The sequence below is a fragment of the Phyllostomus hastatus genome, unplaced genomic scaffold (assembly GCF_019186645.2).
Source record: "Phyllostomus hastatus isolate PE091 unplaced genomic scaffold, TTU_PhHast_1.1 phas_contig_64, whole genome shotgun sequence".
Classification (NCBI taxonomy): domain Eukaryota; kingdom Metazoa; phylum Chordata; class Mammalia; order Chiroptera; family Phyllostomidae; genus Phyllostomus; species Phyllostomus hastatus.
This window is the reverse complement of record NW_025333928.1, coordinates 2,885,586-2,912,906: the sequence shown is the minus strand read 5'-3', so window position 1 is coordinate 2,912,906 and position 27,321 is coordinate 2,885,586. Positions and strand designations below refer to the sequence as shown.

Below are 27,321 nucleotides of genomic sequence, written 5' to 3'. Positions count from 1 at the left end.
CTGGCAATCAGGATGCTCACAAAAAGTGGGTGACTATGGTTGCAAAACAGAGGAAAAAGTGAAGGTATTAAAAAGTGAAATAAAGGAAAATATGCAGGGAACCAACAGTGATGGGAAGGAAACTGGGACTCAAACCAAAGATTTGGAGCAGAAGGAAGGAATAAGCATTCAACGAGAACAGAATGAAGAAACAAGAATGCAAAAAAAAAAATGAGGAGACATTTAGGAACCTCCAGGACAACTTCAAATGTTCCAAAATCTGAATCATAGGGGTGCCAGAAGGAGAATAGGAAGAGCAAAAAATTGAAAACTTATTTGAACAAATAATGAAGGAGAAGTTCCCCAATCTGGCAAAAGAAATAGACTTCCAGAAAGTCCAGGAAGCTCAGAGAGTCCCAAAAAAGTTGGACCAAAGCAAGCACACACCAAGGCACATCATAATTACATTACTAAAGATTAAAGATAGGGAGAGAATCTTAAAAGCAACAAAAGGAAAGGAGAGTTATCTACAAAGGAGTTCCCATAGGACTATCAGCTGATTTCTCAAAAGAAATCTTACAGGCAAGAAGAGGCTGGAAAGAAGTATTCCAAGTCATGAAAGGCAAAGATGTACATCCAAGATTACTCTATCCAGCAAAGCTATCATTTATAATGGAAGGGCAGATAAAATGCTTCCCAGATGAGGTCAAGTTAAAGGAGTTCATCATCACCAAGCCCTTTTTATATGAAATATTAGAGGGATTCATCTAAGAAATAGTGAAGATAAAAAATACAAACAGTTAAATGTCAACAAACTCACAACTGTGAAAAACCAAACCTAATAAAACAAAAACAAAAGCAAATTAAGTAGACAACTAGAACAGATTCACAGGAATAGAGGTCACATGGAGGGTTATCAGTGGCAAGAGGGAGGGGGAAGAATCAGGGAAAAGGTGCAGGAACAAGAAGCATAAATGGTAGGTATAAAATAGACAGGGGGAGTTTAAGAGTAGTATAGGAAATGGAGAAGTCAAAAAACTTATATATATGACTCATAGACATGAGCTAAGGTGGGGGAATGGTGGTGGGAAGGGGTGTACGGGGGGAGGGAGATAAAGGGGGAGAACAAATGGGACAATTGCAATAGCATAATCAATAAAATATATGTAGAAAATATACAAATATATATATATTATTGTAATAGTGAAAAATTGGAAGGTAAATTATTTTAAAATGTCATTTACAATAACAGAAAAACCATGACAAACTTAGGGATTAATCTAACAAATTACATGCAAGCTTTGTTCACTGAAAACATTGAGAGGCAGTAAAGACCTAGATTAATGGAGAGAGAAAAGCCATGTTCATTGATTGAAGAACTCAATATTGCTCAGAAGTCAATTGTCAAATGATGTCTATCTACCATGCAATCCTAATAAAAAAATCCCAACAGGTTATCTTTTTCTTTTTTTGCAGATTGAGAATTACATTTTAAAATACATATGAAAAAGCAAAGCCCTTGAATAGGCAAAACAATATTAAGGGAAGAGAACAAAGTTGAAGGATTTATATTACCCAATTCACAATTGACTTTTAAGTGAAATAAACCAGTGTGATTTGAGATACATATAAACTCTTACAATCCAAAAGGTGACAAACCTTTAAAATGGGCAAAGGAGTTGATGAAATAGTGCACCACAGAAGATATATGATGGGACATTAGCGCATGAAGAATGTGCAACATTAAGAAAATACAAACTAAAACCACAATAAGATACTGCTGCAAAACACAAGAACAACTAAAATGAAAATAACTGGTAACACCATGTGCCAACGAGGATGCACATGATGTTGGTATGCATGCAAAATGATAGTCGCTTGGAAAATAATTTCTTAATATACACAGGAGTGGGCAAAACTAGGTTCACAGGTGTGAGTACATACAAGTTAATTCTTATATTCTTATTTATTAATAATTGCATTATTTTTCCATAGAAACAACAGTAAATCTACTTTTGCCTCACCCCTTTATTTACCATATGACCCAGAAACCCCAGCTCTAGTATTTACCCAAGAGAAAGGAAATTTTATGTCCACACAAAGACATATATGTAATGTTTACAACAGCTACACTGATAATCCCCCCAAATTGGAAATAACCTGAAAGATCATTATCTGGTAAGTAAATGTCTATACAATGGAAAACTACCCAACAATAAAACTATTGATACAAACAACATGGATAAATTCTAAGGCAGTAAGTTAAATGATGGAAACCAGACACCAAAGGCAACAGATTGTATGATTCCATTTATGTGATATTCTGAAAAAGGCAAAAGCATAAAGGGACTATGGTTGCCAGAAACTGAGCCATGAGGGAGGGAGGAGGATATACTGCAAAGAGGCACAAGAGAAGTTTGATATGATTGATATTTAGATAATGCAAAAGCTTTTATATTTTAGCTGTGGTAGTGGGAATTTACACTGTATACAAATGCATACTGTATACAAAAGTTTAACTGTACATTTGTAAAAACATTATCAAAATACACAGAAGAGTGAATTTTGCTGTATGTAAATTATGCGTCAATAAGCCTAACTTTAAAACATCTAAGAAAAAGAAACAATTTTTTATTAGAAAATAATTTTCTAATCATTTTTATTAGTAATGATTTTTATATGAAAGAAATTAGATAATATTGTATTAACTTAGCACTTTGACTATATAGAGGAATTATTTTCTGGAATTAAAGACCACATTATGTGAAAGAGAGTGAAGGGACTTCTGGTCAAGATGACAGCATAGGTAAACACACCTTGCCTCCTTGCACAACCACCTAAAAATTATAACTAAACTATAGAACAACCATTATTTGGAACAATCAGAAATAGAGCTGAATGAAATTCCTACAATTACAGAATTAAAGAAGAAACCATGGCTAAAGAAAACAGCATTAAAATGAAAAGAGAAACAACTGTATGGGAAAACATATTTGCCAATGACACCTTGGACAAGGGTTTGATGTCCAAAATATACAAAGAACTCACACAACTCCACTCCAGGAAGCCAAAAACTCCAGTTAAAAATTGGGCAAAGGACTTAACAGACACTTCTCCAAAAAGGACATATAGAGAACCCAGAAATATATGAAAAGATGCTCAGCATTGCTAGTCCTCAGAGAGATGCAAATTAAAACCACAATGAAATACCACTTCACACTGGTGAGAATGGCCATCACAAACAAATAAAAAAAACAACAAGTGTTGGAGAGGATGTGGAGAAAAGGGAACTCTAGTGCACTGTTGGTGGGAATGCAGACTGGTGCAGCCACTCTGGAAAAGGGTATGGAATTTTCTCAGAAAACTAAAAATGGAACTGCCTTTTGATGTGACAATTCCACTGCTGGGATTATATTCTAAGAACTTTGAAGCATCGATTTAAGAGAACTAATGCATCCCCATGTTCATTGCAGCACAATTCATAATAGCCAAGTGCTGGGAGCCAAGTGTCTATCAATAAATGAAAGGTTCAAAAAACTATCGTACATTTACACAATGGAGTTCTATGCTGCAGAAAGACAGAAGGAGCTCCTACACTTTCCAACAGCATGGATGGAAATGGAAAACATTATGCTAAGAGAAATAAGCCAGGTAGTGAAAGACAAATACCATATGATCTCACCATTAACAGGAACCTAATTAACAAAACAAGCAAAATATAACCAAAGACACTGAAATTGAGAACAGGTTGACAGTGAGCAGAGGGGAAACAGGAGGGAATTTCAGGGGAAAAGGGTGATGGGTTTGCAGGAACAATTATAAACGACATATGGACAATAATGGTGGGGGGTGTGGAAATGAGAGGGAAGTAGGGAGGGCTGCGGTGTTGGGGTGGGGTGGGGGGACAAGGCAGAAAACTACTTGAACAACAATTTTTAAAAAGTAAAAAAAAAAATAAATTATACCCTACAATCAAATGAGATTCATTGCAGGGATGCAAGGATGATACAATATTCGGAAACAGTAAATGTAATACATCACATAAAATCACATGACAAAAATTATATGATCATATCAATAGATTCAGAAAAAGTATTTAATATGGTACAGCACTCACTTATCATAAAAACACACTTCAAAGTGGGAGTAAAGGGAACAGTCCTCAATATAATAAATGCCATATATGTGAAATCTATAGCCAACATCACACTCAATGGGTAAAAACTAAAAGCTTTCTCACTAAGATCAGGAACAAGACAAGGATGTCTGCTTTCACAACTTGTAGTCAACACAGTATTAGAAGTCCTAGCCACAGAGATTAGACAAGGAAAAAGAAATAAAAGGCATCCAAATTGGGAAGGATGAAGCAAAACTCATTGTTTGCAGATGACATGGTAGTTTATATAGAAAACCCTATAGACTCCACCAAAAATCTACATAATATAATAAGAGAATTTGGCAAAAGAGTGGGATACAAAGTCAATATTCAGAAATTGAAGTCATTTTTGTACACCAAAACCAAAATATCAGAAACAGAAATCAGGAATAGAATCCCATATTCTATAGCAACAAGAAAATTAAAGTACCTAGGAATAAACGTAACCAAGGAAGCAAATGACCTGTACTCAGAAAACGATACAACACTACAGAAATTAAGGAAGACAGAATCAAATGAAAACATATACCATATTAATGGATTGGAAAAATTAAAATAATCAAAATATTCATACTACTCAAAGCAATTTATAGAGTCAAAATAATCCCTATCAAAATACCAATGTGTATTTCACTGATATAGAACAAATATTTAAAAAATTTACATGGAACCATAAACTACCCTGAATAGCCTAAATAATTCTGAGAAAGAAGAACAAAGGAGGAGGGATCAAAATACTTGATATCAAACTATATTACAAATCTACTGTAATCAAAACAGCCTGGTGTTGGCATAAGAACAGACATATAGACCAATGGAACAGAATAGAGAGCCCAGAAATAAACCCATGTCTCTATGGTCAATTAATATTTGACAAAGGTTGCAGAAGCATAAAATTGAGTAAAAATAGCCTCTTCAATAAATGGTGTTAGAAAATTTGGACAGCTACATGCAAAAAAAAAGAAACTCAACCACCAACTTACACCATACACAAAAATAAACTCAGGATGAATGAGACTTAAATACAGGTCACAACACCATAAAAGTTCTGGCAGAGAACATAGGCAGGAAAATCTCAGATGTTCTATGAACAATATTTTTACCGATATGTCCCCTACAGCAAGGGATGTAAAGGAAAGAATAAGCAAAGTTTATAAATCAAATTCAAAAGCTTCTGCATGGCTAAAGAAAACATTAGCAAAATGAAAAAGCAACCAACCATATAGGAAAATATATTTGCCAATGATACCTCAGATAAGGGTTTGATCTCCAAAATATACAACTTACACAATTCCATGCCAGGAAGACAAACAACCCAATTAATGAATGGGCAAAGGACCTGAACAGACACTTCTCAAAGGAAGCCATACAGAGGGCCAGAGACATATGAAAAGGTGCTCAACATCACTAGTCATCAGAGAAATGCAAATTAAAACCACAATGAGATACCACTTCGCACCACTCAGAATGGCTATCATAACCAAATCAACAAATAACAAGTGCTGGTGATGTTGTTGAGGAAAGGGAATCCCAGTATACTGATGGTTGGAATGCAGACTGGTATAGTCACTGTGGAAAACAGTATGGAATTTCCTCAAAAAACTGGAAATGGAACAGCCTTTGACATGGCAATTCCATTGCTGGAATGAAATCCTAAGAATCCCCAAACACCAACTCAACAGAACCTATATACCCCCTGTACACTGCAGCGCAATTTACAAGAGCCAAGTGTTGGAAGCAACCTAAGTACCCATCAGTAAATTAATGGATCAAAAAACTATGGTATATTTATACCATGGAATACTACACAGCAGAAAGAATGAAGGAAATTCTACCCTTGTGACAGCATGGATGGAACTGGAGACCATTATGCTAAGTGAAATAAGCCAGGTGGTTAAATACAAATACCATATAACCTCACCTGTAAGTGGAACCTAGTCAACAAAACAAACAAATGAGCAAAATATAACCACAGATACGGAAATAAAGAACAAACTGACAGTTATCAGAGGGGAGGCAGAGGACCATAACAGGGCAAGGAAGGGGAAGAGTAATCAATAAACATTTATAAAGGACCTATGGATAGGACAACTGTAGGAGGAGGATTGAATGTGGGAGGTGGGCATGTGTTTGGTGAGGGAGAGTAATGGATGGAAAGTGGGGACAATAGTAATTAAACAACAATAAAAAAAAATATCACAGCCCGATATTTCTGATAAATACAGATGGAAAAACTTTAATTTTTAATATTTATTAATTATAGTGAAAATGGCATTAAGAAGGGGAGAAAAACAGTGGCATGGCTGCATAGGACAGAATGAGAATGGTTAGAGGGGAGATAGGGGGATAACAGGATGAAAGAAGGCGAAGGGATTAACCAAAAAACATATACTCATAACACAGACACAGACAATAGTGTGGTGATAGACAGAGTGAAGTGGCTAAGAAATGGCTGGAGGTAGGCAAAGGGGGAAAATGGGATATTGGTAATATTGTAAAAAATAAAATACCCATCAGTAAATGAGTGTTTCTAAAAACTGTGGTACATTTACACAATGAAATACTAGGCAGGACTGAATGTGGGAGGTGGGTGTGGGTAGGTTGAGGGAGAGTAACGGAGGCAAAATGGGAAAACTGTAATTGAGCAATAATAAAAATATAAAGTTAAAAAGGGAAACATTGATTCATTCTTCCACTTATTTATGAATTCATTTTTTTGGATGTCAAAATTTTAAACAAAGTACTACAATTTGAATACAACTGATTTATGTTTTTAATAACATTTGACTGCTGAGAAATATTTTTGTTTTTTCTGTTTATACATTGTCTCTTTTGCCTTCTCAGAATGATTGGGAATCACTGAAGACAAGAACAAAATAACTTTATCTCTATTGTTATTCCAACAGCACTGTGTTACACAAGCTCTCAATGAATATTTGCTGATGGATTATATAATATTGTATATAGAGAGCCCTAATGATTCCACTAAGAAACTATTAGAACTGATAAATGAATTCAGCAAAGTAGGAACATACAAAATTAACATCCAGAAATCAGTTGCATTGTTAAATGCCAATAATGAACTATCAGAAAAGAAAATTAAGAAAACAATCCCGTTATAAGTTGCTTCAAAAAAGAATAAAATACCTAGAAATAAATCTAACCAAGGATGTAAAAGACCTGTAGTTGGGAAATTATAAGATATTGAAGAAAGAAATTGAAGAAGACACAAACAGGTGTAAACACATACCATATTCATGGATAAAATTAACATCATTAAAATGCCCATGCTCCCAAAAGCATTAAATCTGGATTTAATGCTATTCCTATCAAAATTCCAATGACCTATTTCACAGAACTAAAATAGGCATTCCAAAAATTTATATGGAACCACTAAACACCCTGCATAGCAACAGCAATCTTCCAAAAGAAGAACAAATTTGGAGGAATCATGCTACCTCATATAAAACTATACAATAAGGCCATAAGAATCAAAACAGCATAATCTTGCATAAAAACAGACAGATAGATCAGTGGAACAGAACAGGGATCCCAGAAATAAGCCCACACTTTTATAGCCAATTAGTATTTGGTGGAGGAAGCAAGCAGATGGAATAAGCTAAATATAGTTTATTCAATAAGTAGTATTGGAAAAATTGGAAAGATATGTGCAGAAAAATTAAGCCATACCACCTTTTTACAAAACACACAAGGATAAATTCAAAATGGATTAAAGGTCTAATTGTTATACTTGAAACCATATAAATCATAGAAGAAAATAGGCAGCAAAATCTCAGACATTGCTCATAGCAATATCATATGAGATATATGTCCCCAGGAAAGGGAAACAAAAGACAAAAAAAATAAACAAATGGTCCCTGGCTGGTGTGATTCAGTGGGATGAGCACTGAACTGTGAACCAAAAGGTAGCTGGTTTGATTCCCAGTCAGGACACATGCCTGGATTTCAGGCTAGGTTCTCAGTGGTGGGTGTGTGAGAGGCAACTTATAGATGTTTTTCTCCCTCTCTTTTTCCCTCCCTTCACATCTCTGTAAAAATAAATAAATAAAATCTTCAAAAACAAAACAAAACAAAACAAAACAAATGGGACTACATCAAACTAAAAAGCTTTTGCACAGCAAAGGAAGACATCAACAAAATAAAAAGACAAACCACAGAATGGAAGAACATATTTGCCAATACATCTGATAAAGGGTTAATATCAAAATTTATAAAGAACTGAATTGGAAGATAGTGGTGAGATAGGTGGGAGCAGAGCCTACTTCCCCCTGTGCACAGGTGGAACACCTAGCTGATTTTCTGAGGAACAGAGTGAACATCCAATGGTATCCCAGCATATATGAAAGTTGGAGGCCAAAACAGTAGAGGACATTGAAAAATGAGATGGCAAGGAGATTGCTTTGGGACAATAAGGTTCCTGGGACCAGTGTGGGGACAAGGGTGGCTGCAGCCCCAGGCCTGGTGTCTACCAGGTCTGTAGCAGGATTCTTGGAAGAGAGCCAGGTCAATGGCACCATCCCCTGCTAAACAAAGAAGTTTGAGTAGCACCACAATGGACTTGTATGCTTGAAGTCCCTGGGGGAAATAAAGCTGAAGTGGCAGATGCACAGGGCCAGTGTGCACCCACTGAGACTGTGGATGTCTGCGAAGGGTTGGGCTGTGATAGACCCTGGCCTGATAGTCTGTGGTCTGGTTGGAGAGTTGGACTGTGTGAGATGCTAGGCCCTTCTTAGGAGTGGCAGGCCTGAAGAGGAGGAATTTTTTAAACAAGAAGAAAAAACAGGCACTTGGTTGTTTAGGGAATTCTCCTGCAGTGGTTGCCCCTACCTCCCCTTGCAGCATCCTGCAGCTTGGCCATGGGCCCACTTTTGCTGGCAGGACCCTGGCTGTGCCCCTACCCTACCCCCAGCAGCAGAGGCAGAGGGTACCCAACCACACCCATGCTCCTGAACCCCGTGGCTGCTGATACCACAGCAGCAGAGGCCGGTGCTTTTGTTTAATTTTTTAAATAAAACCTGTAATAAAATTGTTTAATTTTCTGTCTTTCATTTAATTTGTGTTCCAATAGCACACTACTCTAGGTCCTATACTTCCTATTCTTGTTATCCAGATCACATAGATTCTGTCGTAAAATTGTTGCTCTATTACTATAGTAAATAATTGCTGTTCCATACATTTGTAAATACTACATAGCAACCCTACTGGGTCATAGCTCACCTCACTGTTTCCATAACTTTATTACTGTTGTGGTTAACTATAGCTGCTCATACACTACACCTATTTTCTATCCTTCACTCTCACTTTACCTCATTATCTGACCTCCCACAAGCACACTGCTTTCTAGATCCAACTAACAATCCTCCCCTACCCACCCTGAACAAGAGTCTTATCTTTTTTTCCACCCACTCTAAAAAGTGGCTATTTGGGTGAAATATCACAGTTAACACTATACAGATCAAAAGGATCTCCCATCTCATCTCTATAGGTTGGTACTTTAAACACCACAGAATACACTCTTACTGTCTTAATCCATTTTGCCTCCCCCCTCCAACTTATCACAAAAAATGGTAGATAGAAATAAACAACCTAACCCTACACCTACAAGAACTTGAACAACAACAACAAAGACAGCCCAGAAAAAGTAGAGGAAGAAAATAACCAAGATTAGAGCAGAATTAAATGACATAGAGACTAAAAGCACAATCAATAAATCAAGGAGGTGGTTCTTTCAAAAGATAAACAAAATCAACAAGCCTTTAAGTAAGCTCATAAAAAAAGAGAGAGGACCCAAATAAACACCAGAAATGAAAAAGGAGAGATTACAACTGATACCACAGGAATACAAGGGATTAAAATAAATTACTACTAAGAGCCTGGCTGCCTCTCAGTGGATTGAGTGCAGGCTGTAAACCAAAGCATCGCAGGTTTGATTCCCAGTCAGGGCACATGCCTGGGTTGCAGGCCACAGCCCCCAGCAACCCCACATTGATGTTTCTTTCTGTCTCTCTTTCTCCCTCCTTTCCCTCTGTAAAAATAAATAAATAAATAAATAAATAAATAAATAAATAAATAAATAAAATCTAAAAAAAAAGATACTCTTGGCAATTCTCCATTTTTAAAAAAAGAAATTAGTACTAAGAACTATATGCCAAGAAATTTCAAAACCTTGGTGAAATGGACAAATTTCTAGAAAATAAAATCTTTCAAAACTGAAGGAAGAAGAAGCAGAAAGCCTGAACAGACCAATAACAGCTTATGAAATTGAAGCAGTAATTAAAAAACTCCTGACAATACAAACCTTGGACCAGATGGTTCACAGGAGAATTCTCTAAAGCACTTAAGGAAGAGCTAACCTTTATCCTTCACGACTATTCCAAAAATCCAAGAAGATGGAAGACTCCCAAAATCTTTTTATGAAGCCAGCATCATCCTAATCCCAAAACCAGATAAGGACACAAAAAAAGAAAGAAAACTTCAGGCCAATATCTCTCATGAACAGAGATGCTAAAATCCTCAACAAAACATTGACAAACCACATCCAGCAATACATTAAAAAGATCATACACCATAACCAGGTAGGATTCATCCCAGGGATGCATGGATGGTACAATATTTGTAAATCAATAAACATAATACATCACATAAACAAAAGCAAAGATAAAAACTACATGATCATATCAATAGATGCAGAAAAAAGCATTTGATAAGGTACAGCACCCATTTATTCTAAAAACACTCAGCAAAGTGGGAACAGAGGGAGCATTTCTCAACATAATAAAGGCCATATATGGGAGACCTACAGCCAACATCATGCTCAATGGGCAAAACTAAAAACTTTCTCACTAAGATCAGGAACAAGACAAGGTTGTCCACTTTCACCACTCCTATTCAACATAGTATGGGAAGTTTTAGCCACAGCGATCAGAGAAGAAGAAGAAATAAAAGGCATCCCAACTGGAAAAGAGGAACCAAAACTGTCATTGTTTGCAGATGACATGACAGTGTACATAGAAAACTCTATAGACTCCACCAAAAAAATCTGCTTGACCTAATAAATGAATTTGGCAAAGCAACAGGATACAAAGTCAATATTCAGAAATCAAAAGCATTTTTGTACACCAATGATGAAATATTAGAAATAGAAATCATGAAAACAATTTCATTTGCTATAGCAACAAGAAAAATAAAGTACCTAGGAATAAACCTAACCAAGAAGGTAAAAGATCTATACTCAGAAAAGTGCACAACAATAAAGAAAGAAATTAAGGAAGACACAAACAATGGAAACATATACTGTGTTCATGGGTCAGAAGAATTAACATAATCAAAATGTACACACTACCGAAACCAATTTATAGATTCAATGCAATCCTTATTAAAGTACCAATGGCACATTCAACTGATATAGAACAAACATTTCAAAAATCTATATGGAGCCATAAATGATGCCAAATAGCTGCAGCAATTTTGAGAAAGAAGAGCAAAGCAGGAGAAATCATAATACCTGATATCAAAATGTATTACAAGGCCACTGTAATCAAAACAGCCTGTTACTGGCATGAGAGCAGACTCATGGACCAATGGAACAGAACAGAGAGCCCACAAATAAGCCCAAGTCTCTATGGTCAAATAATTTCCAACAAAGGGGGCAGCAGCATAAAATGGAGCAAAGATAGCCTCTTCAACAAATGGTTTTGGGAGAACTAGACAGCTACATGCAAAAAAAATGAGACTTGACCACCAACTTACAGCATACACAAAAATAAATTCAAGGTGGATAAAATATATAAATACAAGTCATGACACCATTAAAGTCCCAGAGGTCAATATGGGCAGGAAAATGTTAGATATTTCACGCAGCAGTATTTTTACTGATATGTCCCCTAGAGCAAGGGACATAAAGGAAAGAATAAAGAAATGGGACCTCATCAAGATAAAAAAAACTTCTGCACAGCTAAAGAAAACAGCATTAAAATGAAAAGAGAACCCTATAGTATGGGAAAACATACTTGCCAATGATACCTCAGACAAGGGTTTCATATCCAAAATATATAAAGAACTCACATGACTCCACTCTAAGAAGACAAGGAATCCAATTAAAAAATGGGCAAAGGACTTGTACAGATACTTCTCCAAAGAGGACATACAGAGGGTCCAGAGACATATGAAAAGATGCTCAGCATCACTAGCCATCAGAGAAAGCAAATTAAAACCACAATGAGATACCACTTCACACCAGTCAGAATGGCCATCATAAACAAAGCAACAAACAACAAGTGTTGAAGAGGTTGTGGAGAAAAGGGGACCCTAGTGCACTGTTGGTGGGACTGAAGACTGGTACAACCACTATGGAAAGCAGTATGGAACTTCCTCAGAAAACTAAAAATGGATCTGCCTTTTGACCCTGCAATTCTACTGCTGGGTCTATATCCTAAGAGCACTAAAACACCAATACAAAAGAACCTTTGCACCCCGATGTTCATAGCAGCACAATTTATAATAGCTAAGTGCTGGAAGCAACCTAGATGCCCATCAGTAAATGAATGGATCAAAAAACTATGGTAAATTTACACAATGGAATTCTATGCAGCAGAAAGAAAGAAGGAGCTCCTACCCTTTGCAACAGCATGGATGGACCTGGAAAGCATTACGCTAAGCAAAATAAGCCAGGCAGTGAAAGACAAATACTATATGATCTCACTTTTAACAGGAACCTAAACAACAACAACAACAAAAGAAACAAGCAAAATATAACCAAAGACACTGAAATAGAGGACAGGCTGACAGTGACCACAGGGGAGAGAAGAGGGAATTTCAGGGGAGAATGGGTAGGGTTTACAGGAACAAATTTAAAGGACACATGGACAAAAACTAGGGGGAGGGTGGTAATGGGAGGGAAGTGGGGAGGGTTGGGTGGGTGGGCTGGAATGGGAGTAAAAGGGAGAAAACTGTACTTGAACAATGATTAAAATAAAACTTAAAAAAATTGTAAAGTGCCCCCCCAAAAAAAAGAAATTTGAAAACCTAGGTGCAATGTACAAATTTCTAGAAAAATATAATCTTCCATAACTGCTTCCATAAAAGAAGTAGATAGCCTGAACAGACCAACAACAACTGATGAAATTGAAGTTGTAATTAAAAAACTCAAGACACACAAAAGCCCTGGACCAGACGGTTTCACAGGAGAATTTTACAAAGCATTTAAGGAAGAGCTAACCCCAATCATTCACAGATTCACTCCCAAAATTCAACAAGATAGAAGATCCGAAACTCTTTATGAAGCCAGCATCATCCTAATCCCAAAACCAAATAAAAACACAACAAAGAAAGAAAACGACACGCCCATAATGCTGATGAATGTAGATGCTAAAATCCTCAAGAAAATATTGGCAAACTGCATCCAGCCATATGTTAAAGAGATCATACACCATGATCAAGTGTGATTCATCCCAAGGATGCAAGGATGGTACAATGTTTTGCAGATCAATAAATGTAATATATCACATAAACAAAAGCAAAGATAAAAATCATACGATCATAACAATAGATGCAGAAAAATCATTTGATAATGTATAGCACCCATTTATGATAAAAACACTCAGCTAGTGGGAATACAGGGAGCATTCTTCAATATAATATATTCCATACAGTAGAGACCTACAGACAACATCATACTCAATGGGCAAAAACTTAGAGCTTTCCCACTAAGATCAGGAAAAGACAAGGATTCCCGCTTTTACCACTCCTATTCAACATAGTATTACATGTCATAATGAAAGCAATTAGACAAGAAAAAGAAATAAAAGGCATCAAAATTGTAAAAGAGGGAGCAAAACTGTTATTGTTTGCAGATGACATGATAGTGTACATATAAAATGCTATAGACTCCACCAAAACTCTACTGGACCTAATAAGGGAATTTGGCAAAAGAACGGGATACAGAGTCAATATTTGGAAATCAAAGGCATTTTTTTATACCGACAGTGAAATATCAGAAGCAGATATCAGGAAAAAAATCCCATTTGATATAGCAACAAGAAAAATAAAGCACCTAGGAATAAACTTAACCAAGGAGGTAAAAGACTGTACTCAGAAATCTATACAACACTGAAGAAAGAAATTAAGGGAGACAAAAACAAATGGAAGCATGTACTCATATTCATGGATTGGAAGAATTAACATCATCAAAATGGCCAAACTATCCAAAGTGATTAATAGATTCAATGCAATCCCTATTAAAGCACCAATGACATATTTCATAGATATACAACAAACATTTCAGAAATTTATATGGAACCATAAATGACCCTGAATAGCTGCAGCAATTTTGAGAAAGAAGAGCAAAGTAGGAGGGATCACAATACCTGATATTAAACTGTAATTCAAGGGCACTGTAATCAAAACAGCCTGGTACTGGCATAAAAACAGGCATATAGACCAATGGAACAGAACAGAGAGCCCATCAATAAATCCAAGTCTCTACCATCAATTAATATTTGACAAAGGGGATAGAAGCATAAAATGAAGTAAAAATAGCATCTTCAACAAATGGTGTTGCAGGATCTGGACAGCTACATGTAAAAAAGTGAAACTGGATTGCCAACTTACAACATACACAACAATAAATTTAAGGTGGATAAAAGACTTGAAGATAAGATGTGGCAGCATCAAAGTCCTATAAGAAAACATTGGTAGGGAAATCTCAGACATCCCTCGCAGCAACATCTTCACTGATATATCCCCTAAAGCAAGGGACATGAAGGAAAGAACAAACAAATGGGACCTCATCAAAATAAAAAGCTTCTGCATGGCTAAAGAAAGCAGCATTAGAATGAAAAGAGAAACAACCATATGTGAAAACATATTTATCAATCATACCTGGGACAAGGGTTCAATCTCCAAAATACTTAAAGAACTCACATGACTCCACCCCAGGAGAACAAAACAACCATTTAACAAATGCTCAAAATATTTGAACAGACAGTTCTCCAAGAAAGACATACAGAGGGCCCAGAGATATATGAAAAGATGCTTAGCATCACTAACCATCAGAGAAATGCAAATTAAAACCACAATGTTATAGCACTTCACACTGTTGAGAATGGCCATTATAAACAAACCAACAAACAAGTGTTGGAGAGGATGTGGAGAAAAGTGAATCCTACTTCACTGCTGGTGGGAATGCAGACTGGTGCAGCCACTGTGGAAAACAGATTGAATTTTCTCAGAAAACTGAAAATGGAACTGCCTTTTAACATGGCAATTCCACTGCTGGGATTATATCTTAAGAAGCCTGAAACACCAATCCAAAGAACCTATGCACTCCAATGTTCATAGCATCACAATTTACAATAGTGAAGTGCTGGAAGCAACTTAAGTGCCCATCAGTAAATTAGTGGGTCAAAATATTATGGTACATTTACACAATGAAATTCTATGCAGCAGAAAGAAAGAAGGAGTTCCTACTCTTTGCAACAGTATGGATGGACCTGGAGAGCATTATGTTAAGTGAAATAAGCCATGTGGTAAGGGACAAATACCGTATGATCTCACCTTTACCTGGAACATAATCCACAAAAGGAAGAAAGCAAGCAAAATATAATCAGAGACATTGAAATTAAGAACAATCTGACAGTAACCACAGGGGAGGTGGAAGGGGAGGGGAGAAGGGCTTTCCAGAATGACTACAAAGGACACCTGGATGAAACCAAGGGCCTGGATGAAAGCAAGGGAGGGTGGTGGGTTTGGCTGGGCTGGTGGTGAGTGGTGGAGGGAAAATGCAGACAATGGTAATTGAGCAACAATAAAATAATTAAAAAATAACTTAGAAAACTCAATGCCAAAAATAACAACAAAATCCAAAAACAAAAATCCAAAGAACCCAACAAAAAGTGGGCAGAGGATCTAAAAAGACTGTTCCCCAAACAGGACATACAGATGGCCAATACACATATGAAAAGATGCTTGACATCAGTAATCATCAGAGAAATGCAAATGAAAACCACAATGACATATCATCTTATAGTTGTCAGAATGGCTATCATCAATAAATCAAAAGTCATCAAGTGGTGGCGAGGCTGTGGAGAGAGTGGGACCATTTTTACTTTGTCAGTGAGAATGCAGACTGGTGCAGCCACTGTGGAAATCAGTATGGAGATACCTCAAAAAATTAATAATGGATCTGCCTTTTTACCCAGCGATCCCATTTGTAGGAAAATATCTGAAGGAACCCAAAACACTAATTCCAAAGAACATAAGCACCCCTACATTCACTGCAGTGTTATTTATAATCACCAAGATATGGAAACAGCCTAAGTGTCCATCAGTAGATGGGTGGATAAAATAACTATGGGACATTTACACAATAGAATGCTACTCAGCTTTAAAGAAGGAAATTTTACCCTTTGTGACAGATAGTATGGACGGACCTCAAGAACATTATGCTAACTGAAATAAGCCAGTCAGAGAAAAATATCACATGATTTCACTCATATATGGAATCTAATGAATAAACTGAACTAATAAGCAAAATAGAGACAGACTCATAGATGGAGAGTAGGATGACAGCTGAGGGTGGGACGCTTAGGAGGTGGAAGGATTGAGCAAAAAGGTAAAAGGACTCGTAGACATGAAAAAAGTGTGGTGATCATGGGGGAAGGGTGGTATAAGGGAACTAAATGATAGTGAAAAAAACCAGTGAAATTAATAGAAAAACCAGCATAGTATTGGTAGAAAAACAGATTCACAGACCAGTGGAATAAAGCTGAGAGACCAGAAATAAACCCACAAGTATAAGGACAAATAATTTTCAACAAAAAAGCAAAAACATACAATGGAGAAAAGAATGTTCCTTCAATAAATAGTGGTGGGAAAATTGAAAAAACACATGAAAAGAATAAAACTAAATTTCTGTTTGTACCCATAGATAAATATTAACTCATGATGTATCAAAGACCTAAATATAAGACCTGAAATGAGAAATTACATAGAAGTAAACATAAGCACTAAACTTATTGATCTTCATCTTAAAGAGGATTTTATGAATTTGACCCCACAGGCAAGGGAAGTGAAGGCAAAAATAAATGAAGGGGACTATATCAAACTAAAAAACTTCTGCACAGCAAAAGATACTGCTAAAAAACCAAAAGAAAAACAACAGAAGGGGAGAAGATACTCGCAAACAACATCTGTGACAAGGTGTTAATAACCAAAATATATAAAGAACTCATACAACTCTACACCAAAAAAGCAAACAATTGAATTAAAAAATGAGCTAAGGGCCTGTACAGACACCTCTTCCCAAAAGACATACAAATAGCTAACAGATATATGAAAAAGATGCTCAAATTCACTAGCTATTAGGGAAATGCAAATCAAACCTACAAGGAAGCCCACCTCACACTCATTAAAATGGCTGTTATCAACAAGATAAATAATAACAAGTGTTGCAGAGGTTGTGGAGAAAAGAAACCCTTAGTCACTGCACTGCTGGTGGGAATTTCCATACTGGTTCAGCTGCTATTGAAAATATGGTAGTATGGAGATTCCTCAAAAAATTAAGAATAGAGTTACCCTCTTCTGGGTATCTACTTGAAAAATTTGAAAACATTTATTTGCAAAGACATATACATCCTATTGCTCATTGCAGCATTATTCACAGCACCAAAGCCATGGAAATAACCAAAAAGCCCTTCGATAATAACTGGGTAAAGAAGATGTGGTAATATAAACAATAGAATACTACTAGCCATAAGAAAATATGAAATACTGTCATTTTCAACAACTGGATGGATCTTGAGAATACCGTGTTAAACAAAATAAGACAGAAAAAGATAGGAACCATATAATTTTACTCATATGAGGGATATAAAACTGAAAGCAACACATGAAAAAAAGTTAAACAAACAACTCATAGATACAAACAACAGCATGGTGATTACCAGAGTAAAAGGAGGTTGGGAGGTAATAAATGATATGGGGGATAAAATATATGGTGATGAAAAGTGGTTTGAATTTGGGTGTTAAACACACAATGATGATGTATCATAGAATTGTATATTTGATACCCATATAATTTTATTAACCAATGTCACCCCAATAACCTAGGTGCATCCAATTCAGGTGGAATAAATTTAGTTTTGGATGCAGAATCCCTTATAATTTAATTGCAAAAACTCAAACTCATAAAGTAATAATAAATTTGAAGAAATAAATGGGTATATAAATGTGACTAAAATACATATATCTGGGACCCAGTGCATTCTAAAAAATGGAGCTGTTGATTTGAATATTAAAATATGATACATAAAACAGATATTATAATACCTAGTAAAGAGGAAATAATGAATTGAATAAACTTAATATTAGTAAATGAATGATAAAGCAATTCATTCTCCATTATCTTTATTTACATTTATACCCTCCAATTATGAATTCGTTACTATTAATTTTAGCCCTCAATATTTCACTGCTTAATAGATTGGTTTTATCTTCTACAAAAACTGTATACTTATCAAAGTTGAGAGTTGTTTCATTTCACTTGTTTGTTTTCACTCTGCACTATATTTTCACTGTCAATTATTCTATTTGCAATTGACTGATTTGACAAACATTAAACTAGAATCAGAGGTCGTTGATTTTTCTACTTCCTCCTCTCACCAACCAACCAGTTACTCAATAAAATAAATCTCTTTGGAGGCACAAGGAAAACTGTTAACAGGTTCAAAATGAGAGAAACAAGCACAGTCTTTGCAGGGTAGTAAACGTAGTTCCTAAGGTGTGTGGTGGAAACAATTGATAAGTATATACAGGGTGGGTCAAAAGTAGATTTACAGTTGTTTGTATAGAAAGTAATACAATAATTAATAAATAATAATAAAATAATAAACTTTGGGTTTTGTGTACTCAGAAATGTAATTCTACTTTTGACCCACCCTGTGTATGGAATATCCAGATTGCAAAGGGCCTTAAAAACCAATTAGAATAGTTGGGACCTAATTAATAGGATAGAAAGAGTCATTGAAGTTTTGGGTAATAGGTAAAATATAATAAAAATCATGTTAGAAGAATATTTTTAAGACATTAATATCCTAACAATGATCAAAGGAAGATAGACCATATATTTGTTTAAGGAAGACTGAAGAGCCACAGCACTGCAAGGTTCCCTTGACCATGATGGCTATGCGGTCACCCAAGATGTCAGCTTCATCCATGTAGTGGGTGGTCATTAAGATGGTACGATTGTGCTTATATCGTTGAAGGAGATCCCAGGTGGCTCTTCTTGAGAGAGGGTCCATGCCAGATGATGGTTCATCAAGTATCACCACCTAGAGGCCAGAAGAATAATTCCATAACCATTGATAATTGATGCCAAATTACTTGCAGGATAATTTACTATTTGAGGGGAATACATTTAAACTGATATAAAAACCTAGCCTAACAATAGTGGTAAAAACTATAAAAAATAATCCTAGACCATATTATAACAGCTGACTCAACAATGCAAATTTTCTTTGATTACCACTGGCAACATTCCCTTTAGAGTCATATCTACTCTCAACCTGTTGTCAGCTCAGTTTTCTGGACCAGCTGGTAAGAACACATTTTTAGTGTGAGTACATGTTCATGCACCTTCCTCCCTTCTCCCTCCTCTTCCTTGTTCTCTCTTTCTCTCTTTCTCTAATACCTTGGAGTCTCCTATAAGTGCTATCATGACGGACAGTTTGCGCTTCATTCCTGCAGTCAGTGACTCTGAAATTGTATCACGCTTTTCTCGTAGGTTAAAAGTAGAGAGCATATTGTCAATTTCAATAGGGTATATCTTCTGACATTTTCTTTTTACCTAAAAAGAGAAGCCAGAATTTACATTATACATCCCAACTTTATCCTCAGGCAGTTCTTTAGATGATAACATATATCTATAGGGGTGAACAAATGTAGGTTTACAGTTGTATGTAAAACTAAGAGTTTATTCTTATATTATTATTTATTAATTATTATATTATTTATTTGTATTACAACTGTAAACCTACTCCCCACACCAGTATATAAAGTTTTTTGCAACTACTTCCTTAAAACACTTTATACCAGCTCTGTTCTTACATCAGCTACATAGTCCTCTCTTTCCCATTGTTTCCCTTTATGTCTAAAGGAAAATTCCTAAAAAATGAATATCAGTATTTATAAACACATCTGAAACTCATGATTACAGGGGGAAAAGGATGATATCTCTAGCTTCCAGGTATGACAGAGTAAATGCCTTTCTCTTCCACTGAACTCAAGTATTAAACCTAGAGTACCATGAAAAGTAAACACTGGCAGTTGGATCAGGAAGAACACCAGAACCAAATACCACTGAATTGGTGTTGATTTTACCATTTACCCTTGTATACTTACCTGCCTAAGATAAAGGCAATCCAAAGCCTGGATATGCACTGTAGTGCAAACAGAATGAGATTAAGGAGAAACCCTCTAGTTCTGGTTTGAGAAGTGGAAAAGGAAATATTCCTAAAGCTCTGAGATAGTATAGGAGGCACAATCCCATCTTTTCCTTGCTATTTTGTGGCCTAGACCATAGGAAGTATTGTAGGAGGGATGGTGACAAGAATAGAAGAGAATGGAGTCCTACATGAGCCAAAATGCTGAGGGTGGTGAACCTTTTCAGTTTAGTGGAGCCATGGCTCCAAGAAGGCCTGGCCAAACCCAATTGTTTTTTACCACTCTTTCTGCTTTCCTGTCACTTGGATGTGGCACAGTTATAAAAGTGGGTGACTCCTGGCTGGGAGATTAAGAAGGGAATTCTGGGGAACTAGAGAATACTGGGGAGGTAATAGAAAAGAAGAGTAGGAAAGTGACACAGTTTTTTATGAATTCATGTGTTTACTCCATCATTTGCATAAATGGATATAACCATAATTAGAATACCAAATTTAAAAATTATGCTAATGAGCAGACTTTCTACCCAGGTACAAACTGACTAATGGGTAACACAGGCATGGGAGATACTGAAATAGCAATGTGAAGACTGAAAGTGACATCATAACCACAGCCCACAGATAAGATATAAACAAGATGGTATATTTTTCCTGATTTCTGTTTCTGATATTTTGTTGTTGGTGTACAAAAATACCATAGATTTCAAAATATTGACTCCATATCCCACTGTTTTGCCAAATTCACTTATTAGGTTGAATAGTGTTTTGGTGGAGTCCATAGGGTTTTTTTTGAGGATAAATTTTAACCTTTTATTAATTTTTAAAATTTATTATATTTTATTTTATTTATTCTAGTTCAAATAGAATTCAAATATTCTTGTCCATTTTTTCCACACCACTCCCTACTGCTCCACCCATCCCTACCTCCCGCACTCAATACAACCCCATTTTGGCTTTGTCCATGTTTGCTGTATACATATTACTTGATGACTCTTCATGTCATGTGCAAACAATGACAGTTTTACTTCCTTCTTTCCAATGGGGATGTCTATTATTTCTTTATATTGTCTGATCACAGTGGCCAGGACTTGTAACACTATGTTGAATAGAAGTGGTGAGAGCAGATATCCTTGGAAAAATAAAGTACCTGGGAATAAACCTAACCAAGGAGGTAAAAGAGCTTTACTCAGGAAACTATAAAACACTGAAGAAAGAAATGAAGGAAGAAGACACAAATAAATGGAAGCATATACCATGTTAATGGATTGGAAGAATTACCATCATCAAAATGTCCATACAGTTAAAGCTATCCTAAAAGGGAAATACATAACAATAGAGGCCTAACTGAAGATACAAGAAAAATCTTAAATAAACAAGCTATGTTCTAACTTAAAGTAACTTGAAAAAGAACAACATGAAGTCCAAGGTGATACAAGAAAGGGCATAATAAAGATCAGAGCAAGGAGGGGAGACCAATGAGAGAAAAATTGGGGCAACCGTAATTGAACAACAATAAAAAAATGAAGAAAAGGAACAAAATAGTGTTCCAAATGAAAAAAATACCAAAGATGAATAAAACAAAAAATTGGTTCTTTAAAAAGATAAACAGGATTGACCAACCTTTAACCAGACTTGTCAAGAGAAAAGATGATTTATATAAATAAAATCAGAAATTAAAGATAAAAAGTAACTAACACCAAAGAAAGGATTGTAAGAAAATATTATGAACAACTATAAGTGAATACATTGGAAAATAAGGACAAAATGGATAAATTTCTGTCAACATACACTTTTCCAAAACTCAATCAGGAAGAATCAGAGAATATGAATAGATATATTACAAGTAGTAAAATTGAAACAGTAATAAAAAAATCCCCAAAACAAAAGTCCTGGACTAAATGTTTTCACAGATAAATTTTACCATATAGTCAGAGAAGAATTAACAAATATTTTATCAAACTATTCCAAAAACTTCAAGAGGAGGGAAGCTCTTTTTATGAGACTAACATCCTAATTTCAAAACCAGATAAAGATACTGCAAAGAAAGAAAATGATAGGCAAATATACTTGATGAGCATAGATGCTAAAATTCTCAACAGAGTATTAGTAAACTGGATTCAGCAATACATTAAAAAGATCATACACCATGAACAAGTGCGATTTATTTTGAGGATACCAGGTTGCTACAATATCTGCAAATCAATAAATGTGATAAACCACATAATCAAAATGAAGGATAAAAACTATGTGACCATATCAGTAGATACAGAAAAAGGATTTGACAAAATCTAGCATCTGTTTATGAATAGAAAAAAGCTCTCAGCAAAATCAGAATTAAGAAAACATATATCCACATAATAAAGGTAACATATGACAAACTCACAGCTAACATCTTACTCAATGGGCAAAAATGAAATGTACTTCCTTATAATTGGGAACATGACAGAGATGTCTTCTTTCACCATTCTTATTCAACCAAGTACAGGACATCCTAGCCATAGCAGTTGACAAGAAGATGAAATAAAAGGCATTAAAATGGTAAGGAAAAAGTATTGTGTCATTATTATTTGCAGATGAAAGAATACTTTATATTGAGAACTCTAAATATTCCTCCAAAGATCTACTAGAACAGATAAATAAATCTGGCAAAGTAGCAGGACACAAAATAAATATCCAGAAATCAGTTGTGTTTTAATATACCAATAATGAATTATCAAAAAGAAAAACCAAGAGAACAATCTCATTTACAATTGCATCAAAATATTAAAATGCATATGAATAAACTTATGCAAGGATGCACAAGACTTGTACTAGGAAAATTTTAATACAATAAAGAAAGAAATTGACGAAGATACAAAAATAGAAGCATATACCATGTCCATGAATATGAAGAATTAACATCATTAAAATGCCCATACCATCCAAAGCAATCTATAGATTCAACACAACTCCTATCAAGATATCAATAGTGTGTTTCACAGAACTAGAACAAATATCCTAATAATTTCTATGGAATCACAAAAGACACTGTATTATCACAGCATTATCATTAAAAAAGTATAATGCTGGAGGAATCATGGAGCATGATAGTCCATAGTATTCAAAACAACATGGAATTGGCATAAAAGCTGATATAGATCTAACTGATATATAAATCTATGGAACAGAATAGAGACACCAGAAATAAACCCATGCCTTCATGATAAATTAATATTTGATAAAGGAGGCAACAATTTACAAGGGAGTAGAGAAGGTTTACTCAATACATTGTTTTGGGAAAATGAGACAGGTACATTAAAAATAAATAAAACCACATCACCTTCTTACACCATACACAAGAAAAAGTCAAAATGGATTAAAGACTTAACTGTTAGACTCAAAACAATAGGAATCATAAAAGAGCCCTGGCTGGTGTGGCTCAGTGAATTGAGTGTGGCCTGTGAACCAGGGGGTCACCGGTTCGATTTCCGGTCAGGGCACATGCTTGGGTTGCAGGCCAGGTTCCTAGTGGGGACCACATGAGAAGCAACTACACATTGATGTTCCTCTCCCTCTCTTTCTCACTTTCTTCCCCTCTCTCTGAAAAATAAATAAACAAATCTTTTAAAAAATGTTTTTAAAAAAGAATGATAAAAGATAACATAGGTAGTAAAATATGGGACATTTCTCGTAGCAATATCTTTTCTGATATTTCACCTTGAGCAAAAAATGCCCCCAACAACAACAAAAATTAACAATTGGACTCCATAAAACTACAAAGTTCTTACATAGCAAAGGGAATCATCAACAAAATGAAAAGAGAAGCCATGGAATGGAAAAACATATTTGTCAATACTTCTTATAAAGCTTAATATTCAAAATTAATATGGAGCTTATAAAACTCAACATCAAAAAACAAACAATCCAATTAAGAAATGAGTAAAGCAGATGAACCCAAAGAGGCCAACTCCTAGACACATCACAATTAAAATGGCAAAATATAAGCACAAAGACAGAATCTAAAAGGCAGCAAGGGAGAAATAGCTAGTAACATACAAGAGAGCTTAGATAAGACAATCAGCTGATTTCTCAACAGAAATGCTACAAGCAAGAAGGCACTGACACAAAATATTCCAAGTAATGAAAAGCAAGGACCAGCAATCAAGACTAATCTAAGGCTCTCATTTAAAATGGAAAGCAAACTAAAGAGCTTCCCAGGTTAAAAAAAAAGCTAAAAGAGTACATCTTCACCAAAACAGCACTGTAACAGTTGCTAAATGGACTGCTTTAAGAAGAAAAAGAAATTAAGACAGAGAAAGAGAGAGAGAGAGAGAGAGAGAGAGAGAGAGAGAGAGAGAGAGAGGGAGGAACACAGGTATAAAGAGAAAAATGGCATTGAACCATACCTATCAATAAAAACCTTAAATGTAAATGCCTTAAATGACCCAATCAAATGACATGGAGTAGTTTAATCAATAAGAAAACATGGTCTACAAGAGTCCTGGCTCAGAAAAAAAGATATATACAGACTGAAAGTGAAGAGAAGAGATGGAAAAAAATATTCCACACAAAACAACATGAAAAAAAAACAAAACCCTGGGGTAGCAATACTTATATTTGAGAAAATAGACTTCAAACAAAAGCCATAGTAGAGACAAAGAAGGTCACTGTAAAGTACTTAAGGGAGTAGTCCAGCAAGAGAATATGCTCCTAGTAAACATATAGAGAACTGATATAATAGCACCTAAATATATAAAGAATACCTTGGACTTTAAGAAAGAGATCATCAGCAATATACTTACTGTAAAGGATTTTAATACCCCACTGTCAATAATGATTAGATCTTCAAGGCAAAAAATCAACAAGGATATAGTGGCATTAAGTGATACTCTAGATTAAGTGGACTTAATATTTACAGAATATTTCACCTCAAAGAAGCAAAACATACATCCTTCTCAAAGGAAAGAAAATCATTTTCAAAGATAGAAAACATGGTAGGACACAAAACAAGCCTTAACAAATTCAAGACTATTGAAATCATATCAAGCATTTTCTCAGATCAGAATGGCTTGAAACTAGAAACCAGCAACAATGAAAAACATCAAAAACATTAAAAAACATGGAGGTTGAATGACATGTTACTAAATAATTAATGGGTAAACAATGAGATCAAGGGTAAATCAAAAAGTATCTTGAAACAAATGAAAATGATCACACAACAACCCCAAATCTATGGGACACAGTGAAAGCAGCCAGAAGACGGAAGTTCATAGCATTACAGGCCTACCTAAAGAAGACAGAAAAATCTCAACTAAATAGCCTAACCCTTCATCAACAAGAACTAGAGGAACAATGAGTTCTGGACAAGCTGGAGGTGTAGGTAGAAATGCTTCGCTTCCTTTCACAACCAAAAGTAGGACAACAATCAATTTAAAACAATGAACAACCAGAAGTGCCAGAAAATCAAACTGCATGGAACTCCAACAACCAAGGAGTCAGAGAAATATTCACCCAGACCTGTAGGAATGGTGGAAATGGGAGACAGGCACCTGAGCAGAGAGGATTCGTGGGAAGGTGGCAGGCCATGCAGGTGAGTTGGCGATGGCTGAATGGGAAAATAAAGACTCATGTTTATCTGTAAAAAACTGCAGGGGTGGGGTAGCGACAACAGGAGAAACTCCCAGTTTCACAGGAGAGTTTGTTGGAAAGTTGAGCTGGAGAGGAGCAAGTCAGCGGCATTGTTCCCTCTCTGACCCCCCACCCACAGCAAGTGCCACAACCCAGCCATGAGGTGGCACTTGCTGTGGGTGGGGGGTCATACTCATGTCAGACTCAGGGTGGGGACACAAAGTGCCCCACCCTGGTGAATACCAAAGGCTCCACCCACCCAGGACATAACAGGTGCACTGAGACAAAGAAATATGGCCCAAATGAAAGAACAGATCAAAGCTCCAGGAAAAGAGCTAAGTGATGAAGAGAAAGACAACCTATCTGAAGCAGAATTCAAAACACTGGTAATCAGGATGCTCACAGAATGGATTGAGCTCGGTCACAAAATGAAGGAAGAAATGAAGGCTACCCAAAGTGAAGTAAAGCAAAATATTCAGGGAGTCAACAGTGAAGGGAAGAAAACTGGCACTGAAATCAATGATTTGGAAAAAAAGGAAGAAATAAACATCCAACTGGAACAGAATGAAGAAACAAGAATTCAAAAAACTGAGGAGAGGTTTAGGAACATCTGAGACAACTTCGAATGTTCTGACATCTGAATGATATGGGTGCCAGAAGGAGAACAGGAAGAGCAAGAAATGGAAAACTTATTTGAAAACATAATGAAGGAAAACTTCCCTAATCTGGCAAAGGATATAGACTTCCAGGAAGTTCAGGCATCTCAGACTGTCCCAAAGAAGTTAGACCTAAAGCACACCAAGGCACATCATAATTATATTACCCAAGATTAAAGATAAGGACAGCCTGGCTGGTGTAGCTCAGTGGATTGAGCGTGGACCTGCAAACCAAAGCATCACTGGTTCAATTCCCAGCCAGGGCACATGCCTGGGTTGCAGGCCAGGTGCCCAGTTGGGGGCACATGAGAGCAACCACACATTGATGTTTCTCTCCTTTTCTTTCTCCTTCACTTCCTCCTCTCTAAAAGTAAAAAAGTAAAATTAAAAAAAAAAAGAGAAGGAGAGAATTGTAAAAGCAGCAAGAGAACAGGAGACAGTTACCTACAAAGCAGTTCCCATAAGACTA

At 35.9% G+C, this 27,321-nt stretch overlaps 1 protein-coding gene across 1 annotated transcript in view; it reads right to left on the bottom strand.

The window, feature by feature from the left end:
- The window catches only part of LOC123825428 (phospholipid-transporting ATPase ABCA3-like), a 137,546-nt gene that overhangs the window by 27,653 nt on the left and 82,572 nt on the right, over positions 1-27,321 (bottom strand). The window contains 2 exon segments of the mRNA XM_045848812.1: positions 19,272-19,482; positions 19,842-19,997. Of these exon segments, the coding sequence (XP_045704768.1) occupies positions 19,272-19,482; positions 19,842-19,997 (367 nt within the window).